General features: G+C 38.1%; 1 protein-coding gene across 1 annotated transcript in view; it reads right to left on the bottom strand.

Moving 5' to 3' along the window:
• LOC150100817 (uncharacterized) overlaps positions 1-13,181 on the bottom strand; it is a 975,156-nt gene that overhangs the window by 475,289 nt on the left and 486,686 nt on the right. Inside the window, exon 19 of the mRNA XM_090401910.1 lies at positions 7,207-7,304. Within this exon, the coding sequence (XP_090258036.1) occupies positions 7,207-7,304 (98 nt within the window). The remainder of the gene's footprint in view (positions 1-7,206; positions 7,305-13,181) is intronic.

Below are 13,181 nucleotides of genomic sequence, written 5' to 3'. Positions count from 1 at the left end.
TGTGCATCGGTTAGAAACAAGTGTCCTTCAGTGGTATTATTGTTTAGAACTGTGTTGTATATATTGTGTTTTCACTGCCGTTTGTTTCACTATATCAACGTGTAAAGATGGCGTCCAACAAGAAACGTACGTCAGCGGCGCGCAGGACTTCTACTACTACAAAAAAAGGCTGGCTCAGCGTTAGATTTTTCGCAATGGATGCGTTGCGGAAACTGCTATATGTATGCACCGAAAAATGTGAAGGATCTGTGGTCAGTCTGGCAAAATGAGAAGAACGAAAATGTCGACGTATGTGAGAAGTGTCGGGATAGGCTGGAGCGTTTAGGAATGGAAGCTGACATCGGGACCGTAGCGGAAGAACTTCGGCGGGAGTTTATGAAAATGATAAATGACCATCTTCTTCATGAGGAAGTGGAAGTGATCGGTAAGGAGATACTGGAAGTTAAAGCTGAGTTTAATGTGTTAAACAGAGAAATTAGGACTATAGATATTACTTTAGCTGAAGTAACTAGAACAGGATTACATATGGGTGAGTCTTTGGTGAATGATTCAGTAATAAATAGTATGGGAGTGATTGGGAGTCAACATAATAAAACCACAAGTGGCCTAGAAGAAATGAGATGTAGTGAGAGTGGGGGGGGGGGTAAGTAATAGAGAGTTGAGTAATGAAGCTGGGAGAGTCATGCTGAATAGTGTAGAGAATGAGTCCATGAGTGTGGACTTGAATGAAGTTAAGAGTGGTAAAATATATGGTGATTCTATGATTAAGGGTATGGAGAGTGGTATGCATGAGGAGTGCTTGGCTGATGGGACAATAGAAAGAGTGGCTTTAGCAATAAAGAGAGGGCATGAAGCAGACAAGATGATAGTTATGGTGGGTACGAATGACCTGAGAGGTAGTATAAATCGGGTAGGAAAAGATTTAAGAACATTATTAGATATTGTGAAGAGGAAAAGTGTCAATGGGAGAATAGTGTGTGTGCTGCCTCGTTTTGACAATTCGAGTTAAGTAGACGAGCAATGATAATGAATGATATGATTGCAAGAATGTGCAGAAAAAGAGGTCTGGAGTTTGTTGATGTTTGGAGTGTGTTTGAAGGAAAAAGGCAGTTGTATGCTAGAGATGGACTGCATCTTAACATGGAAGGACATAAGCGATTGAAGAAGTTATTGTTTTCTGAACAGGTTGAAGTTATTGGGCAGGGAAACTAATATTGAAAAGGTTGAGTGTAAGAGAGAGAAACTTTAGCACTGATTGTGTATTTATTGATCCTTATAGGCTGAATAAATTGCAGAAGAGAGGGGATAAAAATCGGCATAGGACTACGGTAGTTAGTGACTTATATATCAGTTCTAAAGTCGGTACAAGATCTAGAGGGAATCTGCAATTTTTGTATACCAATGATAGAAGCATTCGAAATAAGAGAGAAGAATTTTTGGCATTAGTCAGTGAAATCTCACCAAAAGTTGTAGGCATTAGTGAAACTTGGCTGTCAGCAGAAGATGTGGTCACTGGAATTGAATGTGATGGGTACAGTATTTTCAGGGAGGATAGAGAAGATAGAACAGGAGGAGGAGTACTGTTGATGATAGCTGATGTGTTGCAGCCAAAGAAAGTAGTATATCATGATGATAGACATGTGAATGAGAGTTCATTTGAGGCAGTCTGGTGCGAAATAGTGACCAACGCAACCAAATATACAGTTGGATGCTGCTATAGGCCAGGGAGTACGGGGGGAGATATTGAATTCATGCATCAGCAACTTAGTGCAATGAGTGAAGGCTTGGTGATTATTATGGGGGATTTTAATTACGGTGATATCAATTTGAAGGAGGAAATATCACGTAGCAAAAAGGAAATGGAATTCATACATCTTCTACGAGATAATTACTTGAAACAGCACGTAACTGAAGGGACACGTGGTGTGAGAGTGTTGGACCTGGTTATTGGTTCAGAGGTTATATGCATAAGTAAGGTGTCCTCGTTACCTCCAGTTGGTGAAAGCGATCATGTGGTATTGACTTGGGAGGTTGCAAAATCTGTGGATTTTTCTATTAAGAAGGGGTATGTACGGAACTACAGGTTAGGCAATTATAACAAGCTTCGGAGTGAGCTTGCAGCCATCCCATGGCAGAACATATTGCAAGGGAAAGATGTTAGCAGTGCTTGGGATAAAATCAGCGGGTATCTGAGGAAAGCAATATCAGATTGTGTCCCCATGGTTAGGAGGTCAAACAAGGCAGGCATTAGATGGATGAGCAGTAGTATCAAGCTTGAACTGCAAAAAAAGAAAATGTTATGGAGAATTTACAAGGAGAAAGGCGATCAGGACACCAATGAGCAGTACAAGGCTCAAGCTAGGAAGGTTACCAGCATAGTAAGAAAAGCTAAATCAGATTATGAGAAGACCTTAGCCAAAGAGATCAAGGGTAATCCCAAAGAGTTCTTCCGCTATGTGGCAAGTAAGAGGAAGAATGACTTCGGAAGGATAACCTTAGTGGGTGCTGATGGTATTGAAGTGACAAAATCAGATGTAATAGTCGAGTTACTGAGTGACCACTTTTCAAAAGTCTATCACCCAAGTGAGGATATCTTTATACCTACAGCAATACCTAATGTGAGAATTGAAGCTAAAGAATCAGAGGTATTAAATATATTGCAAAAATTAAATGCAAACACTGCAGTAGGCTTAGATGGAATATCAGCTCGGGTGTTGCGTGAATGTGCAAATGAATTGTCAACCCCTCTCACCTGGATATTTAACTTAAGTTTGAACTCTGGTATGGTCCCTAGGGAGTGGAAGTTAGGCAAAGTGGTTCCTTTGCATAAGGGTGGCTCTAAAACTGCGGTATTGAAATACAGTCCAATCACCATCTCAGGAGTAGTGGTAAAAGTATTGGAAAAGTTGGTTAAAGACAAAATTCAAGAATGGGTGGATCAGGATATGATACTCGATAGAGGCCAACATGGTTTTGTTAAAGGTAGATCCTGCCTTAGCAATCTATTAACTATTCATAATAGAATAACATCTGAGTTGGACAAAGGAACTGGCTACACAGTGGTACTTCTGGATTTTGCTAAGGCTTTTGACAGGATACCCCATAGAACACTATTACGCAAATTGGAGCAGATGGGAATGGATATTAAATTGGTGATATGGATAGGAGAATGGCTCAGGGAGAGATACCATAAGGTGATGTATGGAGGAGCCGAGTCCAGAATGAGGCAGGTGACCAGTGGTGTGCCTCAGGGCTCTGTGCTTGGGCCAATGTTGTTTAATTTGTATATAAATGATATAGGAAACGGCTTAAAGGGAGATATTCAGTTGTTTGCTGATGATGCAAAGTTGTGTAGTGCAATAAAAAATCAAGCTGATGTTGAAAGTTTGCAGGAGGATTTAAATAAGCTGGTAAAATGGGCAAAAGAAAATGGATGTCAGTTCAATGTGGAAAAGTGTAAAGTCATGCATTTTGGGATTAAAAGATTACCAGCTGTGTACTACATCGATGGAAAGGTACTCCAAGAGATTGATGAAGCTAGGGACTTAGGGGTATTGGTAGATAGGGAGATGAAGTTCAGAGGACACATTGCTAAGGTGTCCAAGATTGCACATAGGATTACTTGGTTGTTGAGGAACACACTGACATCCAGAGATAAAGAGGTTATTATTCCCCTTTATAAAGCATTGATACTTCCACATTTGGATTACTGTGCTCAGGTCTGGTCACCTGGATTCCTTGGAGATGAGGAGGCTGTGGAGAGGGTTCAGAGAAGAGTGACCAAATTGGTGAGTGATATAAAAAATGCTCCCTACATTGATAGATTGAGAGCTTGTGGATTGCAGAGATTGGTTGATAGGCGAAGAAGAGGGGATATGATAGAAACATTCAAATTACTAAAAGGTTTTTATAGGATTGATGCAGAGGAAATGTTTCAGCTGTGTGATAGTGATGGAAGAACAAGAGGTCATCTCTGGAAATTAAAGAAGAGTGTGGTTAACAAAGGTGTCAGAACAAGGTTTTTTGCTTGGAGGGTGGTGAATGAGTGGAATTCATTGCCTGACTTAGTTGTGAGCTCTTCGTCTGTAAATGAATTCAAGAAGAGATACGACAGATATTGTTTTGCTAGTTTGGGTCTCCCGCGATGAGTCTACTGACTCCATGGAGATACCCGTAATAATAATAATAATAATAAAAAAGCAAATGACCGATCTGCTGAACAATCGATGTTGGTATGAATGACAAGAGGTTGAAAAACAGAATGCAATTAACAGAGTGCAATTAAAATGATGCAAGATTTGAAATGGATGTGGAGTGAAGGAGAACTGATCAAAAAGGGACCCAGAGTATTTGGAGAGTGAAGCAGGTTATCAGGAATTCAAGTAGGTAGATGTGAAATTTGTGTTAAGTCATTACTTACTGCAAAGACTTCTACTTCTCGTTCAACTTGGTCAGTGGTGTTGGAATAGGGAAGTCAGTTGGAACTGTAGACGTTAAGGTCAGCTAGGAAGATGACCTCACAATCTGGATTGCTGGATTGTAGATGGTTGAGTTTCATGGAAATGAATATGAAGAGGTCAGGATCGTTATCAGTGTTTGGAAGACCAGTAAATGTAACACATGAATATTATTAAATGGGGCAAGAAAACCTTGAGCCCGAGAATGTCAAAAGCAGAATGGCTCAAGAAAAGCATAGAATAGTCATATTTAATAACGAGTATAAGCAAAGCTTGTTATAGATTCAGAAATGAACTGTTCTATTTCTATACAAATGCTAGAAGTAACAAAAGCAAAGGAAATGAAATTGTTGCATTGATTGAGCTTGTTCAATAAAAAAAATTTTGGAATAAGTAAGATGTAATTAGATGAGGATGACAGGAATAGAGATGGAAGGATATTATATTTTTTGTAAAGGTAGAAAAGATAAAAAGGGGACAGGAGCACTATTAATAATAGAAAAGGAGTTGTGCCCATGCAAGGTAGAGATGTAAGGGGGGGGGGGGGGGGAATAGTGGCAGCAGTTTTGAGGAAGTATGGTGCGAGATAGAGGTGAACAGAATGAAATACTTACTTAGATTAGTCAGATGTTGCTACAGACCAGGTCATGTAAAGGGTAGTGACCATGAAGTGTATAAACAAACTAGCCAAGCAAATAGGAAAAGGGTGATCAGTATTGGAAATCAAGAAAATCAACTTCTCAAGTTTTTGACAAGCAACTATCTCAGGCGGAATGTATCAGTTATTTCAGCTTAGCTCTTTACTTTATGAAGATGATTGTTATTATTATTAACTGTCAATTTTTAGAAAAAGACAATGTACACTGTTATATTAATTAAAAATCTTTAATACTTCCAATATTTCGGTAATGTTACATTACCATCTTCAGGAAACATAAAAATTAATGAAATGTGCATGCAGGCAGTGGTGTAGCTAGAGGTTTTGCTGCCCGGGGTGGTCCCTGAGTTTACCACCCCTCTCAATACACACCAAAAATACTACAAAAAGTCAAAACGACGTATAGGGAAATAAATTAAAACACTATGTTTATTTTTGAAGTAAAACTTTAACTTCAACATTCTAAAATGTTATTTTTCTTACTTTTCTGTTAACAAAATTGTCGATGATATTGGCAAAGTCTATTTCATAGTAATGTAGGTAATTCTTAATCAATTTTATTTAGAAAAACTCCTCTCACAACTAGCAACACTTACAGCAATTGTGAGGAAAATTTGCAGTAGTATTACAATAGTTGGAACTGAGTTCTCGAGATTGTATTTTAGAATTAACTGCAAAAGTTCAAAAATGCTCAAAGTACCGCCTGGGGCAGACCGCTCCCCCTTCCCCCTCTAGCTATGCCTCTGCATGCAGGCACTAACACTGAACAAATATGGCTGAAGACAAGAACTGAAGTTGGTCCTAGAGTACTAAAAGATGTCACCTATGGGCTAAATTGGGTGGTAGTCCACAAAATATGCTGGAAGAAAGTTATCTTACTACACCGTAGCAAGTATAAATATGAGAGATTATTCTTGGAATCAGCCTCAGCTCTAAAAAAACTCCCCAAACCTCAACAAATTTGGAAGTATAAGACTGCCCCAAATATGGGAAGCTTGAAATCTTAGAACATCAGCCCAACAGCCAAGCCTACTTGGCTTTCTCTAGATCCTTTCTGGACCCTTTCCAACATATCCACATCACCATGAAAACCTGGTGACCAAATCTGCAATAATCAATATGAGGCTGATCAAAGCCTTATACAATGGCATCATAACCTCTCAATTTCTACATCTCAGGGTCCTTTGCATCATTACCATTATCTAATGTGACATCTTCACAACTTGTGCAATGTGGTCCCTGAATATTGTGAGGACAACACAAAGAATTCTGGGAATGATGCAGAGGACACTAACTTGTAGAAGTAAAGAGATTCTTGCTCCATTGTACAGGGCTTTGATTAGGCTACACATGGACTACTGTGTACAGATTTGGTCACCTGGTTTTCAGAAGGACAAAGAAATGTTAGAAACGGTCCAGAGGCACCTGACTAAGGTAGTTTCTGATCTCTGGAATGTCAACCATGAGAAAAAGTTGAGAAGATGCAATTTACAGAGTCTACTGGATAGGAGGAAGAGTGGGTGATATGATAGAGACCTACAAGTTAGTAAGGGGCTGTTATAGTATCAGTGTTGGAGAGGGTTTACAGAAACCATTGGGAGATCAGGGGAGAACCAGAGGTCATCCCTGGAAACTGTATAAGGAGGGTGTGAGCAGGGGAGTGAGAAGCAGGTTTTTAGCATGCAGAGTTGTGAATGATTGGAATGCCTTGCCTGAGAGTGTGGTGTCTGCAGAGAATTTGAGTGGTATGATGAGCTGTGTGTACGACAAAAGGACCTCCTAAATGAGTCTGACCCCATGGGATCTTGAGATAATAATAATAATAACTAATTAAGAAAATTATGCAGTGGGTAAGGGCCACCTGTATTCATTTCTGCTCATTAAAAAAGTGAAAACAGCTTCATGAATATGGTTATTCAGCAAAATAACAGATTTTTCTAAATAAGCTTTAAAAACCAAATGCTATTTCAAATACTAGAATGAATAAATGTAAATAAGAGAAAATCCATTATTTTATTATGAAATTAATTGAAATAAATATATATTAACAAAGCAAATCAGAATAAAAATGAAATAATTAAATAAACTTACAGGTTTTCCTTTCAAGCCAGGAATTCCTAGAAGTCCCTGTTCACCTTTCCTACCTGGATAACCCCTAAATCCAGAATAACCATGTGATCCTGGAGGACCTGTAAACAAAATTTCACATTACCATTTCTTGGAAAGTATCTTCAAAATGCACAGAATACTCTGATGATCAAAAACAATACAGATATTAATCTTAAATAAGACTATTATCTACGTCTAACTGTTGGTATAAGGAACACATTATGCAAGGAGTAAAAAAATTTACTTTATTAATGAAACTATTAGTTTCATGACTCATGAAACTGATAGTTTCTTAATACTTGATAGGATCCCATTATCAGGAGATTAAAGATCTTATACAAAAGATTTAAAAAAACTAAACAAGATAAACTCAAAACATTGGAAACTGAAATATACAAACTAAAAAATATCAATTAAACTAAACAATGTACACATGAAGTAAAGGAGAACTAGCCAATTCTGTCATGTTCCTTGATTAAGTATATGATATTTAGCATATGATTGCCAGCCTGGTTGGCCAAGTGGTCTGCATATTCGCTCTCCAGACAAAAGACTGCAGGTTCAATTCCAGCCATCGACATGGATGTTTGTGATTGTCTGTGAAAATGCTAGTGATGATGATGATAGGCGGTAGATGGCGCTAGCATAGATGATGATGATAGTAGCTGGTGAATTGGGCAGTGGAGACTGAATCATTGGACTCCCTGGAGGTGTTACGTAATAATAATAATATATATATCATAGGTCCGAGTATGTTAGATTTTAGTGAACAAAGACCAAATCTGATACAGCATTATAAACCCAAGTTTTTTATTGCTCTGAGTAAGGATGTTTTGGCATCTGCAGGCATCCTTGAATTTTCTGATGACACAGTTATGTTCAATATAAGACATTTCTGTGCTTTATTGTGTACTGGATAGTTGATATTCACTGTGTGAAAGGCCAATTCTGGACATGTGTTGTCATTTCTTTTCAGCATCTTTGACATGTACTTACGTATAGATTTCCCTCAGAATGTCCTGCTTAGCCAATGTTGCAAATACTACAAGAATCCATTTTGTAGACTCCTTAGGGTGGGTAAGGTGATCTCAGAGGCTGTAAAAAAATACCTTGAATTCTTGTAAAATGAAATGAAAGATGCTGGTTATGACATTGTTATGTCATAACTTCAAAGAAAAGACATAATTACATCAGTGAAATTATAGATGTAGGGTAACATTATTGCAAAAGGGAAGGACTATCTACAAAATTCACTGCTCTTGTGGAATTTGCAACATTGGCCAAACAGAACATTCCAGAAGATCTGTATTATTACTATTATTACCCCAAGACCTCATGGAGTCAAAGACTCATCTGGGAGGTCCTTTTATCACACACACACACACACACACATCTCATCATACCGTCTTAAACACACTCAAACTCCTTGCAGACACCACACTCTCAGGCAAGGCATTCCAATCATTCACAACTCTGCACGAAAAAAACTTGACTCTCACTCCACTTGACTCTCACTCCCCTACTCACACTCTCTTTATACAGTTTTCAGGGATGAACTCTGGTTCTACCCTGATCTCCCACTATTCTCTGTAGAACTTCTCCACCACTGATCCTATAACAACCCCTTACCAACTTATAGGTCTCTATCATATCTCCCTTCTTCCTCCTGTCCACCAGACTCTGCAAATTACACCTTCTCAATCTTTCCTCATACTCGACATTCCAGAGGTCAGAAACTACCTTAGTCAGTCGCCTTTGGACCCTTTCCAACATCTCTTCATCTCCTGAAAACCCGGTGACCAAATCTGGGCACAATAGTCCATGTGTGGCCTAATCAAAGCCTTATACAATGGAACAAGAATCTCCCTACTTCCACACGTGAGTGTCCTCCACATCATTCCCAGAAGCCTTTGTGTTGTCTTCACAATTTTGGCTATGTGTCCCCTAAATTTCAGATCCTTATCCACTATCACCCCAGATCTCTTATTTCCTCTACCTCCAACAATATATTCTCATCAAGCATAAATTCTGCATCCCATCTTTGTTTTCCAAATTTTAAAACCTTACATATTGCTACATTGAACTCACATCCAGGGCAGGTTGTCAGATCATGTCAAAGAAGTTTAAAATAAATGACAACACTAGTCTAAACTGGCCTTTTACACAGTCAATATCAACCACCCATTACTTCAGGAAAAACAAAAATGCCTTATATCAATACCTAATTGTTTGTAAGAAAATTCATCATCATCATCATCATCAAATTCCTGCCATGTACCCTCAAGGGGTGTACAGGATATGACAGTACTACATGAAAAAATTACATCATTACTAACTTCCTATCTACAATTTTCCTCCAAATCAGTCTGTTACTTGTCAAGACTCCAACATTATCAGATCTTATATTTCTATCGTCTAAGGCACTTTGTACCGTATCAATCCACCTATATCTTGGTCTTCCTCTGGGTCGTTTTCCTTCACTGCTCTTGTGGAATTTGCAACATTGGCCAAACAGAACATTCCAGAAGATCTGTATTATTACTATTATTACCCCAAGACCTCATGGAGTCAAAGACTCATCTGGGAGGTCCTTTTATCACACACACACACACACACATCTCATCATACCGTCTTAAACACACTCAAACTCCTTGCAGACACCACACTCTCAGGCAAGGCATTCCAATCATTCACAACTCTGCACGAAAAAAACTTGACTCTCACTCCACTTGACTCTCACTCCCCTACTCACACTCTCTTTATACAGTTTTCAGGGATGAACTCTGGTTCTACCCTGATCTCCCACTATTCTCTGTAGAACTTCTCCACCACTGATCCTATAACAACCCCTTACCAACTTATAGGTCTCTATCATATCTCCCTTCTTCCTCCTGTCCACCAGACTCTGCAAATTACACCTTCTCAATCTTTCCTCATACTCGACATTCCAGAGGTCAGAAACTACCTTAGTCAGTCGCCTTTGGACCCTTTCCAACATCTCTTCATCTCCTGAAAACCCGGTGACCAAATCTGGGCACAATAGTCCATGTGTGGCCTAATCAAAGCCTTATACAATGGAACAAGAATCTCCCTACTTCCACACGTGAGTGTCCTCCACATCATTCCCAGAAGCCTTTGTGTTGTCTTCACAATTTTGGCTATGTGTCCCCTAAATTTCAGATCCTTATCCACTATCACCCCAGATCTCTTATTTCCTCTACCTCCAACAATATATTCTCATCAAGCATAAATTCTGCATCCCATCTTTGTTTTCCAAATTTTAAAACCTTACATATTGCTACATTGAACTCACATCCAGGGCAGGTTGTCAGATCATGTCAAAGAAGTTTAAAATAAATGACAACACTAGTCTAAACTGGCCTTTTACACAGTCAATATCAACCACCCATTACTTCAGGAAAAACAAAAATGCCTTATATCAATACCTAATTGTTTGTAAGAAAATTCATCATCATCATCATCATCAAATTCCTGCCATGTACCCTCAAGGGGTGTACAGGATATGACAGTACTACATGAAAAAATTACATCATTACTAACTTCCTATCTACAATTTTCCTCCAAATCAGTCTGTTACTTGTCAAGACTCCAACATTATCAGATCTTATATTTCTATCGTCTAAGGCACTTTGTACCGTATCAATCCACCTATATCTTGGTCTTCCTCTGGGTCGTTTTCCTGCCAACCTGGCAGAGAACACTTGTTTTGCTAATCTTTCCTCTCCCATTCTATTTAAGTGACCATACCATCTGAGATTAGCTCTGCTAACGCATTCCTGGATGCTGACAATGTCAAGTTCTTTCCTAATATCCTCATTTTCAATATGATATTGCCATTGATGCCATCTGTTCACGCCTCTAATCTTTCTCAGGACTCTCATATCTGCGGTCTCTAGTCTTTGGTCAAGTGTTTTACTTCTGACCCAGCTCTCAGATCCATAAGTTAAAATTGGTTTGAACACAGTCTTGTATACAGCTAATTTAGTGTTCCGACTAATTTCTTTCTTATTCCATATGAATTTATTCAATTGACTTCCCACGATACCAGCTTTGCTGATTCTGTTGTCTATTTCTATATTTAGTTTACCATCTTCAGTAAAAATTGTGCCTAAGTAGCTGAAATGTTTTACTTGTTCCACAGGTTCTCCATTCACAACACAGTTGACATTTTCAATGATTCTGCCTATTTTCATTGTCTTTGTCTTTTTATTGCTGACCTTCATACCATATCTATTACAACAGCTATTCAATTTACTCAGGGAATCTTGCAGACTTGTAGCGGATTTATTTAGAAGTATAACATCATCCGCATAAAGCAAAGAGCTGACATTAACATCTCCAATTTTGATATCAGGTTTAATACCACATTCCTTCATAATGTGATCCATATAGATAATGAATAACAGAGGGGATAATGTACATCCTTGTCTCACACCAGATTTAACATTAAACCATCTTCCTTCAATTCTAACTGCTGACTCACAACTCAAATAAAGACTAAGTATTGCTTGATATAATGCCCCATTGACACCATATAACTGCAGCGTATTGAATAGCTTCTCTCTTGGCACCTTGTCATATGCCTTTTCCAAATCGACAAAACTTAAATACAGATCTTTGTTATATTCCCATGCTTTCTCGACTATTTGTCGTAAAGTGAAGATCTGATCCTGACAGCCTCTATTTGGCCTGAATCCAGCTTGTTCTTCACCAAGCTTTTCTTCCACAATTCTTCTCAACCGTTTCTCAAGAATACTTGCATAGATCTTGCCAGGAACACTCAGTAGGGAAATACCTCTGTAATTCTCACATGCAGTTTTATTTCCCTTTTTATATATGGGTACTATGAGAGCTCTACTCCAATCATCGGGAATTCGTCCCTCTGTCCAGGCTTTCTGAACTATGCAGTGCAGCCACTGTAAGACTCTTATACCACCATACTTCAGCATTTCTGGTCGAATATCATCTACTCCTGCTGCCTTTCCACATTTCAAGCCTTTGATGGCTTTTTCTACTTCAAGTATGGATATGTATTCCTGACTGCATGCCTGGTCAGTGTTTTTTATCACTGTGCTGTCATCACTGCTTGTTTCATTTAGCAGTTTTTCAAAGTAATTACTCCATACTTCAAGGATATCTTTTAAGAAAATTTTAAGAAAGTAAGAAAATTCAAGGTCTCTGAAATGCTATGTATCCCTATTAATGCAATAAAAACTAGAGCTTAATTGCATAGTTTTAGTCTTCCTTCATCAAAAAATCTGACTTCTTGAACCTGAGAAATGACACTATTCAAAGAACATGACAGCATCAACTAGTTCTCCTTTCCACATGTACATTGTTTAATTTAATTTTTTAATCGGTTATATTCTTTCAGTTTCTCACCTGTACTAGTTTTTAAAACCCTTTATTATCTTTAATATCCTAAAGATGTGAGTCTATTGACTCATGAAACTAGTAGACTTTTCATTAATTATACTTATTTTTTCCTCTAGAATAATGTGGCCCTTATATCAGCAGTGAGACACACATATATGAAACCATAGAAACCTCTGATCAAATTGTTGTGTGTTTTCTTTTTACAATTTTACTTATTATTATTACAACTATAGTTATTATTATGAGGTAATAATAATAATAGACAACTTAATACAAGAAAAGGAAAGAGCAAAATTAATACAGAAAAATATAGAGCCAATAATAAAGAACTTAAAAGACAGCACAACTGTAATACACATAAAAACAATGAACACATTTTATTTAAAAACAAAAAAAGACTGATGAAGAGCCAAGTGTGGCTCCCTCCGGATTTGAAAAGTTACTTAGGAGTAAAGAGTTCACCTATTCCCTCGAAGAATAAAGGGCATTAAGAGACCATGTATTTCTTGGATGGCTTCATGTTTTTATGAGTGAGTAATAGCTAAACACGTGTTGTTTAG

This window comes from Typopeltis vanoorti, chromosome 12 (assembly GCF_054136105.1).
Source record: "Typopeltis vanoorti isolate ZY-2024b chromosome 12, IOZ_Tvanoo_1.0, whole genome shotgun sequence".
Taxonomy (NCBI): domain Eukaryota; kingdom Metazoa; phylum Arthropoda; class Arachnida; order Uropygi; family Thelyphonidae; genus Typopeltis; species Typopeltis vanoorti.
The sequence above is the reverse complement of the archived record's forward strand: the minus strand, read 5'-3'. Positions and strand labels throughout refer to the sequence as shown.